This window comes from Schistocerca gregaria, chromosome 2 (assembly GCF_023897955.1).
Source record: "Schistocerca gregaria isolate iqSchGreg1 chromosome 2, iqSchGreg1.2, whole genome shotgun sequence".
NCBI classification, from domain to species: Eukaryota; Metazoa; Arthropoda; class Insecta; order Orthoptera; family Acrididae; genus Schistocerca; species Schistocerca gregaria.
In genome coordinates, this window is record NC_064921.1 from 1,031,872,946 (window position 1) to 1,031,897,297 (window position 24,352).

The following is a 24,352-nucleotide window of genomic DNA, read 5'->3' on the forward strand; positions in this document are numbered from 1 at the left end:
TTGGTTACTACCTTCAAGTATATGTTGCAAGAACAAGCTTGCTTTCCCCTGGGCAGCCAAGCCAGGTGTTCATGTGAAAATGAAATGAAATGTCGTGTGGCTAGGGCCTCCCGTCAGGTAGACCGTTCGCCTGGTGCAAATCTCTCGATTTGATGCCACTTCGGCGACTTGCGCGTCGATGGGGATGAAATAATGATGATTAGGACAACACAACACCCAGTCCCTGACAGTAGAAAATCTCCGACCCAACTGGGAATCGAACCCGGGACCTTAGGATTGACATTCCGTCGCGCTGACCACTCAGCTACCGGGGCCGGACAGGTGTTCATGTGTGGACACATGAATATAAAGCGGTTAATTTATGCTGACAGGCATAGTTCCTTGATAATGTAGTTCAGATGGTAAATTATGTCGCGTCTTCACATAAGATTGCTTGACACACGGAAAAAAAACGACCTAACACACTGAAGTGGCTATATATTATGGTAGCAACAATCACAATATCTGCACGTAAGCCATTAACACCATGTATTATAAAAGTGCAGAGGGAACTGTAAATGTGTATATATAGGTGTTCTACGCTCGAAAAAACTGGCGCACCTCGAAAAACAGCAGATCCTCCTAAGAAAATCAGTACTGTTAAGCACTGGTTCAGGTAGTACAGCCCTTGAAAAATATCGTACAAAACGTTTACTTTCCCTGCTCTCTGACAATCTTGCATGTAGGCAAATATCGCTGAAAAGAAGGAAGATCAAGGATTAACGTCCCATCGGCGACGAGGTGATTGGAGACGCGGGATCAGAAAGAATGAGTTTGTCGAAGGAAATGGGATTTGTCATTTTCGAAGACATGACGACCTACTGCTGCTAGACTTCAGATATACCTGATGATGGGGCTAAGAACCCGAAACCGTAGTAGTATATAGCGACTTCTGTCATGCAAGACTGGTCAATTAAGTATTTTACGACTGTGGCGGATATGTTTACCATGGACATACACTCCTGGAAATGGAAAAAAGAATACATTGACACCGGTGTGTCAGACACCATACTTGCTCCGGACACTGCGAGAGGGCTGTACAAGCAATGATCACACGCACGGCACAGCGGACACACCAGGAACCACGGTGTTGGCCGTCGAATGGCGCTAGCTGCGCAGCATTTGTGCACCGCCGCCGTCAGTGTCAGCCAGTTTGCCGTGGCATACGGAGCTCCATCGCAGGCTTTAACACTGATAGCATGCCGCGACAGCGTGGACGTGAACCGTATGTGCAGCTGACGGACTTTGAGCGAGGGCGTATAGTGGGCATGCGGGAGGCCGGGTGGACGTACCGCCGAATTGCTCAACACGTGGGGCGTGAGGTCTCCACAGTACATCGATGTTGTCCCCAGTGGTCGGCGGAAGGTGCACGTGCCCGTCGACCTGGGACCGGACCGCAGCGACGCACGGATGCACGCCAAGACCGTAGGATCCTACGCAATGCCGTAGGGGACCGCACCGCCACTTCCCAGCAAATTAGGGACACTGTTGCTCCTGGGGTATCGGCGAGGACCATTCGCAACCGTCTCCATGAAGCTGGGCTACGGTCCCGCACACCGTTAGGCCGTCTTCCGCTCACGCCCCAACATCGTGCAGCCCGCCTCCAGTGGTGTCGCGACAGGCGTGAATGGAGGGACGAATGGAGACGTGTCGTCTTCAGCGATTAAAGTCGCTTCTGCCTTGGTGCCAATGATGGTCGTATGCGTGTTTGGCGCCGTGCAGGTGAGCGCCACAATCGGGACTCCATACGACCGAGGCACACAGGGCCAACACCCGGCATCATGGTGTGGGGCTGCGATCTCCTACACTGGCCGTACACTTCTGGTGATCGTCGAGGGGACACTGAATAGTGCACGGTACATCCAAACCGTCATCGAACCCATCGTTCTACCATTCCTAGACCGACAAGGGAACTTGCTGTTCCAACAGGACAATGCACGTCCGTATGTATCCCGTGCCACCCAACGTGCTCTGGAAGGTGTAAGTCAACTACCCTGGCCATCAAGATCTCCGGATCTGTCCCCCATTGAGCATGTTTGGGACTGGATGAAGCGTCGTCTCACGCGGTCTGCACGTCCAGCACGAACGCTGGTCCAACTGAGGCGCCAGGTGGAAATGGCATGGCAAGCCGTTCCACAGGACTACATCCAGCATCTCTACGATCGTCTCCATGGGAGAATAGCAGCCTGCATTGCTGCGAAAGGTGGATATACACTGTACTAGTGCCGACATTGTGCATGCTCTGTTGCCTGTGTCTATGTGCCTGTGGTTCTGTCAGTGTGATCATGTGATGTATGTGACCCCAGGAATGTGTCAATAAAGTTTCCCCTTCCTGGGACAATGAATTCACGGTGTTCTTATTTCAATTTCCAGGAGTGTATTTTCGAAGGTACTATTCGCGTTAACAGATTTCAGGAAACATTGGAAAAAGAAAACGTCCGAAGGGGGATTTAACGTCTCGAATGCAAGTTGCCTGGACGTACTCATTCGATTTATTTAGTAGGAAAATGTTACGGAGAGGCTTTGCAAACACTAACACAATGTGGGCAACGTTTTTCATCGAAAGACTTTTGCGTAAATTTAGAGAAATGGTTTTCTGTATTGACGATAAACCGAAGTTATTGCTTCGTCCATATATTGAGGCTATAAAGAGGTAGGAAGGAGAGGGTGCATACTGAAGTAACCAGTTAACCTTCCCTCGCTCCATTCGCTGATGAAATACGGACGGAAGTTCTGACTCGGTCTGGACTGTGGTCTGCAGAGCACCCATAATTGGTCAAAATAATGTGGACGCTAGCCGTGAAAGGAAAGTTGCAGTCTGATTGACTTCGAAGTATTATCGTCCATCTAGATTCCCGGCCGCTCCTGACAAGGGAACCACCCCATCGCACCCCCCTCCGATTTAGTTATAAGTTGGCACAGTGGATAGGCCTTGAAAAACTGAACACAGATCAATCGAGAAAACAGGAAAAAGTTGTGTGGAACTGTGAAAAAAATAAGCAAAATATACAAACTGAGTACTCCATGTGCAACATAAGCAACATCAAGGTCTCTCTGAGCTTAGGAGCCCCGTGGTCCCGTGGTTAGCGTGAGCAGCTGCGGATTGAAAGGTCCTTGGTTCAAGTCTTCCCTCCAGAGAAGAGTTTTAATTTTTTTATTTTCAGACAATTATCAAACTTCAGGCGCTCAAACACAATGAACTTCGCGCTCCACAATTCCAGGACATGTTCAGATTTTCTTGGACATATGTAGGATTTGACGGTCTACACACGGAAATATTTCAAAACGTCAAAAACATATGTTTTGACAGAGCACAGGGAAAACTGTGCGACTGTGAAACTGTTGCATTCATTTGTTGCAGTTTATGTGACAAACTTTTATGTTTTCATCACTGTTTTGGGAGTGATTATCACATCCTCAAGAAAACCTAAATCGGGCAAGGTAGAAGAATCTTTTTACCCATTCGGCAAGTTTACGAGTTAGGTGGGTCGACAACATATTCCTGTCAAGTGACGCACATGCCGTCACCAGTGTCGTATAGAATATATCAGACGTGCTTTCCTGTGGAGGAATCGCTTGACCTATGACCTTGCGATCAAATGTTTTCGGTTCCCATTGGAGAGGCACGTCCTTTCGTTTACTAATCGCACGGTTTTGCGGTGCGGTCGCAAAACACAGACACTAAACTTATTACCGTGAACAGAGACGTCAATGAAGGAACGGACAGATCATAACTTTACGAAAATAGAAAAGTAAACTTTTCACTCGAGGGAAGAATTGTACCATGGGACCACGGCGCTCGTGAGCTCACAGTATCCTCTGTTGCTTATCTTGCGCATGGACTACTCAGTTTGTATATTTTGCTTATTTTTTTCATAGTTCCACACAACTTCTTCCGGTTTTCTCGATTGATCTGTGTTCAGTTATCCAAGGCCTATCCATTGTGCCAACTTATAACTAAATCTGGGGGGGGGGGGGAGGGGGTGCGATGGGGAGGGTCCCTTGTGAGATATTCTCCCCTAGGGAACTGGGTGTTGTGTTGTCCTCACTTTCGTATTGTCACAACTGGCATTCCGTGGCTCTCTCGTACTTACTAATCGAACACTCGTTCGTGTGTGCCGCGGCGCGCCACTTGAAGACGTGTAGCTGGAAGAAAATTGAGGAGCGTGGCCCGACTAGCACACTTACCGTGCAGCGCCTTGAGGTACGCCTTCCCTGCGGTAATCAGTTGCCTCGCTCCAGGGTTGAACTTGTCCAGGATGTTCTGCAACACACACAAAACGCGGCTTCTGTTAGCAAAGCGCTTGCGCCAGCACACACTTCTGCTGTGCGGTCTCACTGGCGCCGCCTACTGAAGGCCAGGGGAACGACCTGGAGCGAGGCTCCAGCCAGGAGAGCCCTTAAAGCGTTCAACAGCAACTGGTGTAAGTAGGCTTTTCAGGTTTTTTTTCATGGTAACACCACGTAGCGTTCTGTACGAAAATCACTGGCTCTGCTGTGTGCAGTCCGTGGCTAGTTTGCATTGTTGTCTGCCATTGTAGTGTTGGGCAGCTGGATGTGAACAGCGGTAGCGTTGCGCAGTTGGAGGTGAGCCGCCAGCAGTGGTGGATGTGGGGAGAGAAATGGCGGAGTTTTGAAATTTGTAAGACTGGATGTCATGAACTGCTATATACATTATGACTTTTGAACACTATTGAGGTAAATACATTGTTTGTTCTCTCTCAAAATCTTTCATTTGCTAACTATGCCTATCAGTAGTTAGTGCCTTCAGTAGTTAGAATCTTTTATTTAGCTGGCAGTATTGGCGTTCGCTGTATTGCAGTAGTTCGAATAACGAAGATTTTTGTGAGGTAAGTGATTTGTGATAGGTATAGGTTAATGTTAGTCAGGGCCATTCTTTTGTAGGGATTATTGAAGGTCAGTTTGCGTTGCGCTAAAAAATATTGTGTGTCAGTTTAAGCCCAGTCCAGTATAGTTTTTCTAAGGGGACGTTTCACTTGTAGTAAGTGGATTGTGAGAAGTTCTTAACCACGTCGTGCACGAATTACACTGCAGTGGACAGCTTCAGACAATCGCTCCTTTCTACTAAACATGAAATTCCTCCAGTTGTACTTAAGATTTTATATTTACTTCGCTACTAGTTTCGACGTTGCGTCAACGCCATCTTCAGGCCCGTACACTCTGATGAAATCAGTTGTGTGTGGCTCAGTCTAGCAGTCCGCGGTGAGACCAACAAGTGCTCCACATGGATGGCGGGCAAAGTAAGATCGATTCTTCGACAGGCAGCATGGCGCTACGGTAGATTAATTGCCACCACGTTAAGATGAAAAAATCGTGATGTTTATCTTTAATTGAAACAAACTTTATTAACAGTTTGTTACAAAATATCGGTAATTAAGGACATTTATACAATGAAAACAGTACTTTTGAGTCTGATATGTGGCTAGAAATAAGAAGCCGAGGGTTACGTTATAAAAATGACAATCAGATAAGTGTTAATTAGCAAATATTTGATGCATTTTATATCCAAATTAAACTGAACGAAAAATTCGGAAAAGTAATGACTAAAGAGAGACTCGAGCCACTGACAACCAGTATGAGGTGCTACAGACTTTTGCCGTCTTTAAGCATTTCAGTTCTATGAAAATTTCGTAGAAGATGCACCTTTGTTTAAATTTTTGCGTCAGCCGGAATTGAACCCAGACTGCCCACTTGTATGACGAGCCCTCTACCACAGAACTACACAGCACGTCGAAAAATTGACCTTATATTTGTGTACTGTGGTCAGGTGGAAAACTTAAAAATTTCAAAGTCAGTTTTCTCGAGAATTTTTGAGAGCTGCAGCTACTTTCTTTTCCGGGTTGATATTTCAGTTCTGACCTTCACATACCATAAATACGCTGACGGAAAAAATCGCAACACTAGAAAAAAAATTAATGTAGAGAAACGTAATTTCAGGAGCACATTGGTCTACGTAACACATTTATTTGATTAACACTGAAAGACCACAAGTTACTGAAAGCGCGAAATAAGCCATTTCAAATGTGAAATGATGCTACATCAATAACAGGCGTAACGGCAAGAATGTTGAACATGCATGTACTATATTGTACTGGTGCCCGATATCCGTTTGTGGGTGTTTCTGAAAATATTTGTGTGGAGTGTAGCCATGTATAGAAGTGTAACTTGGACGATAAATAGTTTAGGCAAGAAGAGAATAGAAGCTTTCGAAATGTGGTGCTACAGAAGAATGCTGAAGATTAGATGGGTAGATCACATAACTAATGAGGAGGTACTGAATAGGATTGGGAAAAAGAGAAGTTTGTGGCACAACTTGACTAGAAGAAGGGATCGGTTGGTAGGACATGTTCTGAGGCATCAAGGGATTACCAATTTAGTATTGGTGGGCAGCGTGAGTGTAAAAATCGTAGAGGGAGACCAAGAGATGAATAGACTAAGCAGATTCAGAAGGATGTAGGTTGCAGTAAGTACTGGGAGATGAAGCAGCTTGCACAGGATAGAGCAGCATGGAGAGCTGCATCAAACCAGTCTCTGGACTGAAGACCACAACAACATCAGTTACGGAAGGTAATCTCTTTTCTTAAGTTCAATTACTTGGTAAACATAGACTTTTTGAAAGTTAAGAAAATAGTTATCGGTACATTTGCAACTGATCAAGTTCTGGATGGGGAAATCCAATGAAGAGACTCACCTTTAAACTTGATTATAGAGAGGACACTAGCTTATACTGGCACAGAATAAGGTAGGAATCCGATATGTGGCTTTAGAAGAAACCTTCCTTATATCCGTATGAAGTGATTTAAGGAAACAATCACAAACCTAAAATAGGATCCATGTTCTTAATTTTGCACGACTTATGGAAGGAACAGTGGAAAGCTAGGGGATGGTACATGACTGTAGTATTTGGAACTTGAAATGATCTCCTACCTTCGTTCCCCAACCTTGGGATTCACAAGATATCCACACTGTCGGTCTAGCTCCATCTGGAAACCTGGAACCTGTACGTTGACATTTGGTACCCGACGACGCGCTTGCAGAACAATTTCAGGGTGAATTGCAGCTCGTCTAGCGCTATTAGCTGGTTGACCATACTTTTATGGCTCACCAGTGCATACGTACCGTACTGAGGGAACGAAGCTTAATTAATATGAAAATATGGAGTCACACGTCCAATAGAGTGAGAGGTAGAAATTGTGGCGTTAAATGTTAGTAGAGACGACTGCGGGAAGATACTAGCGTTATGCATGAGAGCTGATGATACTGCGGGTTCCTCTTATTTTATTTGCAGCTGTAATAACCTCTGTGAGTAATTACGTCAGCACAGTATGACGGAGCTTAATTAGGTCCTCCTCCTATTCCGTCTCCTCTTTTTGCCCTCCATTTTCTGGTTATGGCCACCAGCGTAACTACGTTAAAAAACACTTTTTCGCAATACATTCACTGAATTTCTGTAGACGGTCTGATTTCATTACATTGAGGCAAATAACAAGCACCACTCAGTTTTTATGTTAAATGCACTGTAACTCTCTTCCGGTTGACGTTCACTGCTTGTTTCTGAGACAAAAGCTATAAATGTTTCATGAGGAAGGCAGTTATGCTACTCTGTCGCACTCCTATATTGGTCCCTCGATACGCTGAAGACTCGTTGCCGTACATGTGCTGCTAAAAAAGAAAAAGGGCCGAAGCATCTCCAGCAATACGAGGTGCTTTAACAGCGCGAGAACTTGAAGCCTTCGACCGGGCTTTTGTTTTAGTTGTGAGGCTTTTTACGGCTTCAGAAATGGAACGTGGATAGAACTCTCTCTTTATTACGCGTATGGCTTGTAATAACGTACCCGAATGGACTGAAAGCTGTGAAAACGAAAAAGTTTCCTTTCGTATTACTAACTGCTTCATTTCGCATATCGGAAAGCATAGCCTGTTCTCCCAAATTCAAGCAACGGTTGATGATTTGGTAGCACAGAAGTTCGGTGAAAACCGTCGAAGTGCCGATAATACGCACTTGACCTCAGTGTTACACAGAAATGAGCGAAGTAGGCAGCTATTAGCTATTAAAAAAATTGACTTCCTCTTTAGTGAGTTACTTGTGCTAGCAGACAGTAAAAGCATTTTTAAAAACAGACAATGATTTCTTCTTGACAACTCTGTACTGAATATATGAATTCCTGGAAGGTAATATTTGTGTGTGGTTGGATGGCGATAAAGTAAAAATTATGAAACGACCAGAACATAGCCATATTTACACTAAGAAAGTTTCACGTAACAGTAAAATATTGAAAATATAACCTAAAGGATAAGCATAATTCAGTAACTATATTGTCTTGGCATTGTGTCACTGCAAGTCGAATTGCACTTGTAGTGCTGTGTCAATGAGACGCGTGCTGAATTACAGGGGCCAAATGCACAGAATTCTGAAATTATGTAAAGTGATGGGACGATCATGTGATCTTTATCACATTTGATCGTAGGATAAAGAACTACCAGAGGAATTCAGCCGGCCGGGGTGGCCGAGCGGTTCTAGGCGCTACAGTCTGCAACCCGCTACGGTCGCAGGTTCGAATCCTGTCTAGGGGAATGATGGCCTCAGAAGTTAAGCCCCAGAGTGCTCAGAACCATTTGAACCATTTTGAACTACCATAGGAATATAGGTCTATTATGCGAGGGTCATTAAATAATTAAAGAGACAAATTGGTCTGGAGAAAAAACTGTTAGTAGTTCAAGTTTGGTACTTTTATCGCTTGAAGTTGGCATCACTGGGATGAGCCCTGATCAGCTGATGTATCAATATTATTTTGTTTATAAACTTAAAAATACATTTCAAGATGGCGAATCCGCTTAAAAACGTCCACATTAGATGAACAATGTTGTGTTATTCCTTTCTTACATGTTGAAGACGAGAAACCAGTGAATATATACTTTAGAATGACTAAAGTTGATGGTGAAGATTGTATGAACTGTGCCAATGTTTACAAGTGGGTAGAGCAGTTCAAAAATGGTCTTGACTCAGTGACTGACGAACACCGTTCTGGCCGACCAGTTGCAGTTTCCACTCCCGCACTTGAAAGCCGAATTTATGACATTATGCGTGCCGCCCGCCGTGTGACTGTGGAAACGATAGTTGGTAAGGTTCAAGTTAGTAGTGGTACAATTCATAACATTATCTGTAACAAGCTGAAGAACAGCAATAGATGTGCAAGAGGGGTTCCAAAGGAGTTGACGCGGCTACACAAGGAAACAAGGTTGAGAGTGCGCATAGAGCTAAAGGAACGTTATGAAACTGAAGGTGAGCACATCCTCGACAAAATGTTAACTTTTGATGAAACTTGGGTTCACTATTATGAGCCAGAATCAAAAACACAAAGCGTGGAGTGGAAGCACACCAACTCACCTGTCAAGAAAAAACTCAGAACCCAAGCATCAGCAGGAAAAGTCATGTTGACGGTGGTTTGGAATGCTGAAGGTCCAGGTTTTTGTAATTATCTCGAAGAGCAGCGTCTAATGAACAGCCAATACTACTTGTATTTGCTTTTGAACAAGGTGAAGTCGCCGATGAAAGAGAGACGTCGTGGATCTCAGAGGAGAAGTGTGATTCCCCAGCAAGACAACGCACGTTCTCGTATTGCTCAACTAACCCGTGAAATCATCGACAAAATAGGCTGGAAACTAATACCTAACCCTCCTTACAGTCCTAATTTAGCACCTAGTGATTTCCATTTGTTTGGTGCACTGGAGGAGGCTTTACGTGGGAAGAGATTCCAGGAAAACAAAGACGGAAAAAAGATTGGGCTAAATTGGCTCAAACATCAATATGAAGATATCTTTGCAAACGGAATAAGAAAACTTGTGGCCCCTTTGGAACAAGTGCATAAATGTTCAAGGGAATTATGTTGAAAATTATAAGAAGTATTGGTTTGTAGAAATAAACGCTTTTTTCTCCAGACCAGTTTATCTCTTTAATTATCGAATGACCCTCGTATAAATAACTAATCCTAAAAGTTAAATGCTGTTAGAGACGCGCAGAAATGAGAGAAACAGATACAAAGAATACAATCAAAAATAGACAAGAAACATTAGCGAACCAGACAGAAAACTGATGAACAATGGGAGTGCATTTGATGATCAGATAGAAGATTAAATAATTGAAGCAACTGTACGGCAGTATCAGGGGACAGGGGAAAGCACTACCGTGGATGTTGTCATAGAAAAATATTGATGCAGGCCCTCTCAGATAATACCAACAACAGAATTTATTTTAGAGCAGCAGTACCTTTACGGTAATCATGAAGGTACAATTATGATCTGTGCTTAGTAGACGTTTCCATGTAACCCATTCTAGGTAATTACTATAATTCAGGACGGTCCAGAGATAAAACCTCCTGTCAGAAGTTGTAGTCTAAAACTTTGGTGAACGTTACTTCTGTAACACCTAATTCAATCCTTGCGTCAGAGTGAGATACCGTCTAGTTTCACTATTACCTGCTTTTACAATGATCCGAGCTTGACCAGGTGTGGACCCCCTATCTGTTTAGCCTACCAGCCGATTCTGGTTAACTATCCTTGCTGTAGCCCATAAACTGAAAATCTTCCAAGATCACCTGCCTCGCCTATTGGCTGGTGCCTCCATGAACAGGAAAACCTAACTGTTTTTAATGCGACACAACTTCTTCCTGACTTTTCTCGAAGATTTGGTCTGGGTTATTCATTGGATTTCAACTGGGTGCAAGGGAATTATTAGAGAAGTGAATAAACCGTACTGAAGGGACATATACAAAAAAACGATAAAATTAAGCTACACAAAATAACACAGAGAAACAATCACTATCATAAGTTTGTTGTGTATCAATCTTGCTCTTCCCCGTTATCGTTTCATCTCACTAACAGTCTCCCCACTCTATGTTACCCAATGTAGGAATTACATCTCCTAACGTTATATCGTTCGTGAAATCTCTACCAAGAATACTCAGCCCGGGTACCTTGCACGCATCCCAACAGTCCTACCCATCGGGTAGACCGGTCGCCTGGTGCAAGTCTTTTTAGTTGACACCACTTCGGTGACTTACACGGAGCTAGGGATAACATAATGATGAAGACAGCACAACACCCAGTCCATGAGCGGAGAAAATTTCCGACCTAGCCGGGAATCGAACCTGGGCTCCTTAGCATGGCATGCCGTCGCGCTGACAACTCAGCTACCAATGGGGACACTTCAACCACGCCTCGTCTTAACACATTAGGGCTCCTTTAGCACAACTGTGCCTCATATCCTTTTTTACGTTGCTGAAAACTTTTGCAGCAAATGGATTCAGACTCGTTATTCTGACTAATTTGTTACGAAAATTTACTTGCTCAAGTGTCACAGAAACTGGTGAAAACCTTAAGATATGCATTAAAACAGGTAAATAAGAGAAAAAATTAACAGCTGAAACATAAAAAAATGGTTCAAATTGCTCTGAGCACTATGGGACTTAACTTCTGAGGTCATCAGTCCCCTAGAACTTAGAGCTACTTAAACCTAAATAACCTAAGGACATCACACACATCCATACCCGAGGTAGGATTCGAACCCGCGAACGTAGCAGTCGCGCGGTTCCAGACTGTAGCGCCTAGAACCGCTCGGCCACCCCGGCCGGCGAAATAAAAAAGCTTCTCCTCTTTTCATGCAGAAAAGGAATTAGAAAATGTCGTCAAAACCTTTAAAGCGACGGCCTCTTCCTGTGTTGACGGACAACACTGAGGAGCAAGGAGAAAGTGAAGTAAATATTGTAATTAACGAGTGCCGTCAGGGAATGGTAGCAAATAATGATGTGCAGCACGTGTGTTTCTACCTTAAGGCTGATAAAACCCATTACTTTATTATATAGTCAGAGAGACCAGTGAGAGTGTCTGTGGAGAGAGGGTGGGGGTCGCGGATACTAGAATGGCAAGAAGCCGCTCCCGCCGAGGCAACTTGAGGGGCAAAACTTTTTCTTCTCCGCTATGCAGAAACGTCCGCTTCCACAACAAACACTCGACGTAAAAAAGAAACCGCCTTCCCGCGGTCCGCAAGCAAATACGCGTCCGTCTTGAAAGAGATTGCGCGAGTCCGCAGGAATCTTCCGAATACTTCGGGCGGTGAACTCGCTGAGGGTAAACACGCCCCCGGCAGTAGGGGGCAGCGCAGACGGCACGCGATATCTTCCCACCCCCACTCCCAGTCCTCTGGCAGCGCCCCCCCCCCCCCTCACCCGTCTTCTTTTTATCTGCGTGGCCTGCTACTGCGCCGCTTTGTGCTGCATTAACAGAAATGGTAATTCCTACTGGCAATCCAGGCGTCTGCATTACGGCGCAGCAGCCTTGCAGTCCTCTACCGGCCCATCTGTCTGCGGGTCCTGCCGACTGCCGCCTTCGCCCAAATTGTTTCCTCCGCCTCCGCGAGACATTCTCTCGCTTTGTCGCGGCGCAGTGAGGCGCTTCTCTTCGGGATAGCGCCCATTGCGGCTGCCACCCACCCAGAGCGGTAGACAACTTTTCCGCTGGCTGTAAGGTATTCCTTATCAAGTCTCTCCCATTGCTGTTTCGTCCTTTACTGCTTATTAAGAGGTACAAAACGCAGAACAAAAAGCTAGGGGAAGCCTGTGGACGTGTACACCGCACTCCGCTCTCCCTTTCAAACTCCACACAATCTAACTTCCGATTAACTACGTGTTGTGTGCGTATTGTAAGACCTTCGGTACACACACCATCAGATTATTTGACTTGTCACTCTAACGAAGTAGGCGAGTGTCAGCAATATGTCTCGTGGTCTTATCGTGGCGTGTTTATCGTCTGCCGTTAGGTCAGACGATAGAAATGCCACTTGCACGCTTAGAGTAGCAGATTGACGGTGACCAACTTTAAACAGAACTTGATTAATTTTCACACATATTTATTAAAATAATAAAAAGCATAGATATTACGTAACTTGATTCTGGATGGTGTTCACAATTGTCAATCTGAAGTTTCTTAGGTCTTGGTACGTTAATCTTATTCTCACATATCTCTGATACTTGACAAAGTGTCTGTACATTTCTCTTCATGGCTATGTACAGGAATATGATAATCTTATTAGGCGCAGACTGAAACTTGACTACAGACTAATGCAGACTGACTAATCGGACATCTCTACACTCGTTATAATACCTCATGCGTTCAGGTATCACTGCGCGAGTGTGATCCGCGAGGAGAAAAGGTTCTACGTTAGCAGCAATCTCATCGGCTGCGTGACATATTAATACGCGGATCGGCGGAAGCAGAATTGGGTCCGTCTCTAAGACAGCGCCATCTCGCAGTGCGGAGACGGACGAGCGCTGCGCCTGCGCTGTTGTGCTTAGCGGAGCGCGCTCTAGTGGGAAAGTTGTGTATGCGCTGTCTACGCGGAACTATGTACACAACATTACGCCCGCCTTATATCATCCTCCTTCTCTAATTGTCAACCCTTGTCACTCGTACCAGTTCCTGTGTCTTCCATCCTACTGTATGCTTGCCACAAACTTCTGACCTCTCTCCACTCCTATGCACGCGAAGGCGACAAAACTCATGGGATACCTCCTAATGTCGTGTCGGACCAACTTTCGCCGGGCGTTTTGCAACAACTCGACTCGGCATGGTCTCAACAAGTCGATGTAGGTCCTCTGCAGAAAAGTTGAGTGGTACTGCCTGCAAAGCTCCCCATAATTGCACTAATGTTTCGGGTGTAGGATTTTGCTCACGAACTGACCTATCTATTATGTCCCATATGTTCGATGGGATTCTTGACGGACGATGTGGTGGGGCCAAATTATTAGCTCCAGCGTTCAAACCGATCGCGAACAACTGTGGCCGGTCACGTGTCTGGAAAAATGAAGTACATGAATGGCTGCAAATGGTGTTCAAGTAATCGAACATAACCCTTTCCAGCCAGCGATCGGTTCAGTTGGACCAAAGAAGCCAGTACATTCCATGTAAACACAGTCAACACCATTATGGAACCACCAGCAGCTTGCACAGTGCCTCGTTAACAACCGGGGTCCTTGTCTCTGTGGGGTCTGAGCCACATTCGAACTCTACCATCAGCCCTTACAGACTGAAATCAGGACTCATATGACAAGGTCACGGTTTTCCACTCGTCAAGGTTCCAACCGAAATGGTCACGAATTCAGGAAAAGCACTGCATGTCATGCTGCTAGAAAAGGCACTCGCGGCGGTCGTCCGCTGCCATAGTCCATCTTCATCATAAACATTATCATCATCATCATCATCTCAGCCTTTTCCCACGTCACGTGGGGTCGGCGTTGCTTTGCTGGATCCTTCTCTTTCATAAATGCCTCTCCTGCGCTTCTTCTCTGAGCCATACTTTCTTCCGTAGGTCCCCTGCTACCTTGTCCTTCCATCTCAGTTTCGGTCTTCCTCTTCTCCTCAATCCGTCGATTTCTAGGTCTTCAACTCTTCTCCCCACGTAACACTCCCTTCTTCTCTGCTCATGTACATACCATCTTAGCCTACTTTCTAGGATCTTGTTCCATATAGGCACCACTTTTACTGTTCCCCAGATGTACTCATTTCTTAGTCTATCCTTTCTTGTCACCCCGCTCACCCACCTTAACATTCTCATTCCTGCCGCCAGCCGTTGTGACCGAGCGGCTCTAGGCGCTTTAGTCCGGAACCCCGCTTTGCTACAGTCGCAGGTTCGAATCCTGCCTCGGACATGGATATGTGTGCTGTCCTTAGGTTAGTTAGGTTTAAGTAGTTCTAAGTTCTAGGGGACTGATGACCATCGATGTTGAGTCCCATAGTGCTCAGAGCCATTTTTTGTTTTGCAACGGAACACCGCCAGAGGCAAACTATAAACTCAGGTAAACTGGTTATACAGGGTGTTGAAAAAAGGTATAGCCAACCTTTCAGAAAAGATTCCTCACACACAAATAAAGAAAAGATGTTATGTGCACATGTGTCCGGAAACGCTTAATTTCCATCTTAGAGCTCATTTTAGTTTCGTCGTGATTTCATAGGGGATACTCTACATGTGCTGCTAGAGCATGTGCCTTTACAAGTACGACACAACATGGGTTCATGCACGATGGAGCTCCTGCACATTTCAGTCGAAATGTTCGTACCCTTCTCAACAACAGATTCGGTGACCGATGCATTGGTAGAGGCGGACCAATTCCATGGCCTCCACGCTCTCCTGACCTCAACCCTCTTGACTTTCATTTATGGGAGCATTTGAAATCTCTTGTCTACGCAACCCCGGCACCAAATGTAGAGACTCTTCGTGCTCGTATTGTAGACGGCTATGATACAATACGCGATTCTCCAGGGCTGCATCAGTGCATCAGGGATTCCATGCGACGGAGGGTGGATGCATGTATCCTCGTTAACGGAGAACATTTTGAACATTTCCTGTAACAAAGTGTTTGAAGTCACGCTGGTACGTTCTGTTGCTGCGTGTTTCCATTCCATGATTAATGTGATTTGAAGAGAAGTAATAAAATGAGCTCTAACATGGAACGTAAGCGTTTCCGCGCACATGTCCACATAACATGTGTTCTTTCTTTGTGTGTGAGGAATGTTTCCTGAAAGTTTGGCCGTACCTTTTTAAAACACCCTGTATTTACAGGATCAGTTCAGGAAAAAAATATTAATTCTGACATTCAAATCAAGTATGAGTTTAATGGGTCACTCTAAGATCTCCACACATTCCACATTAAACGTCAGAAAATAAGTTTGCAACGAAGTGTACATGATCTCATCAAACTGTCTGAGAAATTTCTCTAACACAACGAGAAAAAAGCCACCTACAATAATAAAACACAAAGCTCCCTGTAAGTTCAGTTTAATGAAGACTGTCCCGCTAACGTTGTGGGAAGGTACCGGATTTACATGGAAGACTGCTTGGGAAACGCTACAAGCATTCCTAATTTGTGCAGCATGCAAATGCACAGTACACGAGTCCAAGACCTATGAAGCAATTAACAAGGCATCACAAGTTGCTTAGCAGATCCCACAAATTGTGAGCTGCTTACAAAGTTGACAGTGAACTGTGACACTTACTTGATACTCAGCAAAGTCCATCATATTCCGTCGATTGCGACCGGAAAAAGATCGGTATCAGCAAGTGTGGACCCCATCTGGCGCCATAACCAAAAGTATCTCGCCCTCCACGGCAGGAGCGTAAGTGTCCGAAATTATCCTCCTGTAGACCTACTCTCCGTTTTTTATAGAACTGGATGTGGAAGGTATAATTCAGCACTGCTCCCAAGACCAACGTTCTTAGATCTGCGTGCAGGGAGGTGAATGCGTCATGTTTAGTGATACACTAGCGATATGCTATGATTTAGAGATGGACTGTCTTCAAAGTAGAATACCACATTTGCCAAAGTGTGGAACAGCGGCTTACTGCAACCAACTTCCACTAGCTGCAGTGCCCTGGGGACCCACGTTTCTTCTCTAGAGCCTCTGTGACCTCTTGTGATCAACATAGACTACAACAAGAAAATATGAAGCCTTCTTCCTTTGCAAGCCATGTACTCCCCTCAAAATTAGCCAACAAATAAGCAGAAAACTAATCAAATATCTCACAACGATATGTGATTCTCAAGTCACAGGGTCTTACCAATTTTGTAAGTGGCTGACAATAGACAGAAGTTGGAAACAACTCTGTATTAAAAAGAGACCCTGTTCACTGCTGATATAATCAGCCATGATGGTAATGAGATGATTCGATAGGCGAAGATCACAAGCTTTGTAAATAAAGCAGATGAGAAGCGGGAATGAGACAATATTTCAATGATAAACGAGGAAACCTTAACGCTTTCAGAGATCTATTTCCCAACAAATTTTATTGCAGACAAATGTTCACGTACATGATTTAATGGCTAAACTGATTTAGACTGATAAATAATTTTCAAGAATCCTCCAATACTTTTCGGCCTAAGGCGGTGTCAGAATATGCGCGGAGTCACTATTTACATGACGCTCTTGACGGAAGTTTTTTGGTAAGGGGACTGTGTGATTTTAATTTTAAAAATGCACAGCTTCTTCTGTGTAGACCCCCTTTACGTCAAGGTACTCTGTCAATTGTTTGCCTAACAGGAGGAAGTCATTTAATTACGTGAGAGACTCCCCACTTGTTGAGATTTGGTGAGCTATAGTGGAAATCCTCCAACCCTCTTACCACGTGAAGTTTATCCCTTAGTCCGATAAAAATACGTAAAAATGAATGTTTTCATTTTTTAAACATTGATTAAAAGACTGTACTAAAACCATGCTTCATTCAGAAAGTGCCCTAATCAGTGTTGTCAGCACCTGATGAAAAACACTTCACTTTAAACATGCCAACGGGTAGTATTTGGACAGACAGATAAACAGAGACAGACGGGCAGAAAGGCTATATGAAAATAGTATTAACCGTTCTGAAGGACCCCAAAAAACTGACCTGTTATTAGGATATTATATATATAAAATATCTTTGAATCTACTTATTTTCCAGATAAAAGATAACACTGCTGATACCTTCCTTTCAACAGTGTGATTACGTAACTTCTCAATTTCCTGATTCATATGATCACTAAAACAATTCTTGTCAGTGCCTTCAGCTTCTCTTCCTTCCACAAACGATTAACTTCTTGCTCACACCTGCGTTTCGACGTTTTGGCATACCACTTAACATACGAATTGCAAAAGTTTGATACGAATTCACGTTGAACACAATAAAGTCGGCTTCATACGCTTTGAAAAATATGGAAGCTGACCCACTGACGGACACGTAGTGACTTGGACTGGCGTGACAGAGAAAACCCCGAATGAAATCTGGCACTGGTGTGACACTTGTTTCGTATCAGGGAATCTCGGACGAGCACACGTGTGTAGCGTTCAGTTCAGTCGCACCCTATACAACGGCGGGCACTGTCTATGCTCTGTATTTAGTTTATAAAACAAAATGTTACCGTTGTAATAATGTGTATTTTCTGAATTAAAAATTTGACGTGATTTTCATTGCCCCCCCCCCCCCCCCCAGCCCCTTGAATGAAGGTTGGTAATATTTTGCCGAACCACTCTCTAGCCATTTTGAGCTCACATAATTACAGGATATTCGCCCAGTCAGTTTCCATGTGCGAAGTGCCATTTTGCTACGTCTGCTATCACAACATTTTTTTTGTTACAATCAAAAGTATCTATAGATTTATTTGGACATGCTGACAGCTGTCCAAGGAGCACGCGTGCACACAATAATCTTGGCGAGACCAGTGCGGCTGTATTTTGTAACACGAAGGTTCCTCGATTCAAGCCGGCCTGAAGATGACAGAGTATGCTGTCGAAACTGGTAACCTAAAAATAAAACCTAAATAACGGTGATTAGTACTGTATTATTGGATATGAATAGGTGGACGTCAGTGTGTGCTGAACCTGCTGAACAAGATGTTCCACCAATTCGTATTGTTCCGTTTCTGGCTCAACCTAATCTCATTTACGGTAATAACATTGTGCACAAAATTAATTGGCTTACTTGTAAAACGGTCAAAGCATTGCTTTTGGTCACACATCTTCAATCTTCCATCATCAATTTCTGTTAAATGTTAAAATATATAAGCTTTACCACGTTTCATAATGAAAAAGTATGAAGGATTCACAGTGGAAGTCGTAAATATTAATTCATTTGTATTACGAAAGTTGTTTGAGCATACATTTTAACACTGATTTTACAATTACCACTTCGTATCCATCAAGGGGATTTCACCATGTCACCATGTCATTGTGTCTGTCTCAATCCTCTACCATTGCAGTTTTGTGGCTTTCTTCAAGTGAGCTACCTTCCATTTTCAATTCAGCCACACTGAATTTCTTAACTTTTGGACTGGAAGGATTACTAATTATTAACCTTCACCGCTGCTGATGAAATGCCAAAACAAATCATTTGCCAATGGCTTGACACGGCAGGTCATTCATTTGAAAATAGCTATTTCAAAAAGTCATATATAAAAAATATTCTGAGGATCTTACTGAAACACAGACGTTTTATGGGTGTGGTGCCACGTCATGTTTTAAAATAACTCTCATTGGATAAAAGAGACTTCCCAGCCACGGTTACAGTGGCCTTATTCTGAGTTTCCTGTTGACCCAGGAGAAGGCCAAGGTAACGAACTTCAAAGTTTTCTTATAAAGAAACTTCCGTTGGCCAAATTTCCAATAAATTAGTTTTTTCCCATATATTGCAAGCGTGATATCACTCTACATCATAACTATTATAAGATGCATCAAAACCAATACATCAAGGTTCTGTGTAAGTATTAGCAAATAAAAAAAACTGCAACGAGCGTTGAAATACTGGTGCCATACAAAAGGGATGAACTGCTGGGAGATAAAGGTATACTGACCCCTCCCAGATTATATGGAGAACAGTGGGATCGAAAATTCCTTATAGCTATCCTCATGTAGTTTGCTGTTGTTTTCCTAATTTGCTACTCACATCAAAAAATGTGACAAAATGTCTTTTGCGCATAGGTAAGATTGTACAGCATTAGAGTCATCTGTTGTTTTTTCTAGCATCCCTGCTTCTTTTTACGAAGTGCCGGTGTCGTCGCTGCTGTTGGGATCTTCGGTTGGATATCCTCATCCCTTAATCTGTCGAAGATCTAACGATCGAGGTATTTTGCCTCCCTTTCTTCGTTGTTCAATGCACGGCTAAACTCTTAATTTGTTCTATTTTGATTGGTCCCTATATCTTTGGTTGTTTTTGCTGGTGTCTCGACGCCTGTCCCTTTAGATATTCTCAGCGATGGAAAACTTACTTGTCACTCTCTGGTTCTGTGATTATATGTGCGCCATCCCACGCTCGCTGTCCATTGCAGCCGTAGAAATCAGTACCCAGAACAACCACCTCTGGCCGTAACAACAGTCAAACAGAGCTTGGATGGAGCGTACAGGTACAGCTGCCCATGCAGCTTCAACACTATACCACAGTTCACCAAGAGTAGTGACTGGTGTACTGTGACGAGCCAGTTGCTTGGCTACCATTGACCAGACATTTTCAGTTGGTGAGAGATCTGGAGAATGTGGTGGCCAGGGCAGCAGTCGAACGTTTTCTGTATCCAGAACGGCCCGTACAGGCCCTACAACTTGCGGTCGTCCGTTATCCTGCTGAAGTGTATGGTTTCGCAGGAATCAAATGAAGGGTAGAGCCACGGGTCGTAACACACTGTTCAAAGTGCCGTCAATGCGAACAAGAGGAGACCGACACGTGTAACCAATGGCACCCTACACCATCACACCGGGTGATAGGCCACTACGGCGATGACGAATACACGCTTTCAGTGTGCGTTCACCGCGATGACGGCAAACATGAATGCGACCATCATGATGCTGTAAACAGAACCTGGAATCATCCGAAAAAATGATGTTTTGCCATTCGTGCACCCAGGTTCGTCGTTGAGTACAGCATCGCAGGCGCTCCTGTCCGTGATGCAGCGTCAAGGGTAACCGCAGCCATGGTCTCCGAGCTGATAGTCCATGCTGCTGCAAACGTCGTCGAACTGTTCGTGCAGGTGGTTGTTGTCTTGCAAACGTCCCCAGCCAAGACGTGGCTGCACGATCCGTTACAGCCATGCGGATAAGATGCCTGTCATCTAGACTGCTATTGATACAACGCCTTTGGGATCCAGCACTGCGTTCCGTATTACCCTCCTGAACCCACCGATTCTATATTCTGCTAACAGTCATTGGATCTCGACCAACGCGAGCAGCAATGTCGCGACACGATACACCGCAATCGCGATAGGCTATAATTCGACCTTTATCAAAGTCGGAAACGTGATGGCACGCATTTCTCGTCCCGAGACGAGGCATCACAACAACGTTTCACCAGGCAACGTCGGTCAATTGCTGTTTGTGTATGAGAAATCGGTTGGAAACTTTCCTCACGTCAGCACGTTGTAAGTGTCGCCACCGGTGCCAACCTTGTGTGAATGCACTGAAGAGCTAATCATTTGCATATCACAGCATCTTCTTCCTGTGGGTTAAATTTCGCGTCTATAGTACGACATCTTCGTGGTGTGGCAAATTTAATGGCCAGTAGTGTACGTTTTCCTCAATCAACTGCGCGTTTCATGATGGACTACCCTATATATATCGAACCATTTACTGGGCTCATATAGAGACGCCCTCTCGAAATCTAATGTGTGCATCCTCATCAAGTTGTGCTCAGTCTGCGCCAGTTTACCGTCCTCGTTAAATGTTGTGTGTTGTACTCGGGTTGCAGTTTGCCGGTGAGAGTCGAAATGTGTGAACAGGTGAAAATGCGGGTCTAGAAGGAAATTTGAAAAAAAGGGCAATGAATTCATCCTTCACCCCAAGTCACGTAGATCCCAACCCCCATAATTTTAATGGGAAAATGGAGAGGATCGTCGTCTGAGGCGTGTGGTCGGCGGTCGTCCAGTTTCCGGGCGCACCTCCCTGCGGCGCCCCTGGAATTCCCGGCCCTCCTTGACGGCCGCCCTCTGCTCTCCGCCCTCTGCCCTGTTACCTGGCGACCGCCGGATTCCTACAGCGGTCCAGCTTTGACCGCGGAGGCCCTCCCTGCACCACTCTGCCGAGGGCAATTGGTAGTCGATACCGCCGCAAATTCCTTCTGCCCTCTTCCGGCGGCTTCTGCCAACAGCGGTGTCCCAGACACGCTCGGAGCCACCGGTGTAGTGTTCCTCGTCAGGATGTTAACCTCGGGACAGCAAAATTTTGTTTCACAAATACTATACTAATTACGCTTTGTTGCAGAGATGCGCCAATCTCTTCTCGAAAGCCACGTGTTGACCTTAGCGTCTATTCTATGAGATAGATTATTTATATGTACTTACTACATCATTTGTATCAGACTCCATGTCATTCACAGTATCACTTACCTGAGTCAAAACATGGCCCCGGGAGTAGACAACATTCCATTAAAACTACTGATAGCCTTGGAAGAGCCAGCCCTGAGTAAGATGTATGAGACAGGCGAAATACCCTCAGACTTCAAGAAGAACATAATAATTGCAATCCCAAAGAAAGCAGGTGTTGACAGATGTGAAAATTACCGAACTGTCAGTTTAATAAGCCACGGCTGCAAAATACTAACGCGAATTCTTTACAGACGAATGGAAAAACTAGTAAAAGCCGACCTCGACGCAGATCAGTTTGGATTCCGTAGAAATGTTGGAACACGTGAGGCTATACTGACCCTACGACTTACCTTAGAAGAGAGATTAAGGAAAGGCAAACCTAGCATTTGTAGACTTAGAAAAAGCTTTTGACAATGTTGACTGGAATGCTCTCTTTCAAATTCTGAAGGTGGCAGGGGTAAAATACAGGTAGCGAAAGGTTATTTACAATTTGTACAGAAACCAGATGGCAGTTATAAGAGTCGAGGGACATGAAGGGGAAGCAGTGGTTGGGAAGGGAGTGAGACAGGGTTGTAGCCTATCCCCGATGTTGTTCAATCTGTATATTGAGCAAGCAGTAAAGGAAACAAAACTAAAATTCGGAGGAGGAATTAAAATCCACGGAGAAGAAATAAAAACTTTGAGGTTCGCCGATGACATTGTAATTATGTCAGAGACAGCAAACAACTTGGAAGAGCAGTTGAACGGAATGGACAGTGTCTTGTACATCAACAAAAGCAAAACGAGGATAATGGAATGTAGTCGAATTGAGTTGGGTGATGCTGAGGGAATTAGATTAGGAAATAAGACACTTACAGTAGTAAAGGAGTTTTGCTATTTAGGGAGCAAAATAACTAATGATGGTCGAAGCAGAGAGGATATAAAATGTAGACTGGCAATGGCAAGGAAAGCGTTTCTGAAGAAGAAAAATTTGTTAACATCGAATGTAGATTTAAATGTCAGGAAGTAGTTTCTGAAAGTATTTGTATGGAGTGTAGCCATGTATGGAACTGAAACGTAGACGATAAATAGTTTGGACAAGAAGAGAAGCTTTCGAAATGTTGTGCTACAGAAGAATGCTGAAGATCAGATGGGTAGATCACATAACTAATGAGGAAGTATTGAATAGGATTGGGGAGAAGAGAAGTTTGTGGCACAACTTGACCAGAAGAAGGGATCGGTTGGTAGGACATGTTTTGAGGCATCAAGGGATCACCAATTTAGTATTGGAGGGCAGCGTGGAGGGTAAAAATCGTAGAGGGAGACCAAGAGATGACTACACTAAGTAGATTCAGAAGGATGTAGGCTGCAGTAGGTACTGGGAGGTGAAGAAGCTTGCATTAGATAGAGCAGCATGGAGAGCTGCATCAAACCAGTCTCAGGAGTGAAGACCACAACAACACATCACTTACGTTATCATCAAATATATTTTTTGAATTATGTTTCATATTTAGTCGAAGATCACTCTTTCATTGAACCATGTGGCAACGTCTGCTTTACACGAACTCAGGGTTTAATCTCTTCCCTGTTCTTTATACACCGTTAATTTTCCACTACCCTTGAACTATTTACATCACTTCCATTTGTACATAATTACTCTACAATTCACATTTAAGCACCTGGCAGAGGGTTTATCGAACCACGTTCAAGCTATTTCTCTACCGTTACCCTTTCGAACAGGGCGCGGAAGAAACAAACACAGAAATCTTTCTGTGTGAGTTCTGATTTTCCTATTTCATTATGATGATCATTTCTCTCTATGTTGGTGGGCACCAACAAAATGTTTTCACCTCTGAGGACAAAGATGGCGATTGTAATTTCATAGCCAGCCGGTGTAGCCGAGTGGTTCTAGGCGCTACAGTCTGGCACCGCGCGACCGCTACGGTCGCAGGCTCGAATCCTGCTTCGGGCATGGATGTGTGTGGTGTCCTTAGGTTAGTTTGGTTTAAGTAGTTCTAAGTTCTAGAGGACTGGTGACCTCAGAATTTTAGTCCCATAGTGCTCAGAGCCATTTGAACCTTTTTTTTTTTTGGAATTTCATGAGAATATCTTGCTGCAAAGAAAAACGCATTTGTTTTAATGATTGCCACCGCAATTCGTGTACATTTCCGTGGCACTCTCTCCCCCTTGTTTCGTGAAAATACAAAACGAGCTGTCCTTCTCTGAACTTCCTAGATGTTCTCCGACAATCCTATCTAATGCGGGTCTTACATAGAACAGCAATACTGCAGAAGAGGGCAGAAAAGCGTAGTGTAAGGACCCTCTTCAGTAGACCTGTAGCATTTTCTAAGTGTTATACCAACAAAGTGCAGTCTTTGGTTTGCTTTCCTCACAACATTATCTGTGAGATCGTTCTAGTTTAAGTTATTCGTAATTGCAATGCATAA

The 24,352-nt window shown here is 44.3% G+C and overlaps 1 protein-coding gene across 2 annotated transcripts in view; it reads right to left on the reverse strand.

Annotated features, from left to right (window-relative positions):
• LOC126335551 (brain-specific angiogenesis inhibitor 1-associated protein 2-like) overlaps positions 1 to 24,352 on the reverse strand; it is an 850,912-nt gene that overhangs the window by 411,083 nt on the left and 415,477 nt on the right. For both annotated transcript variants that reach the window (XM_049998952.1, XM_049998953.1), the window contains exon 2: positions 4,228 to 4,303. In XM_049998952.1, the coding sequence (XP_049854909.1) occupies positions 4,228 to 4,303 (76 nt within the window). The remainder of the gene's footprint in view (positions 1 to 4,227; positions 4,304 to 24,352) is intronic.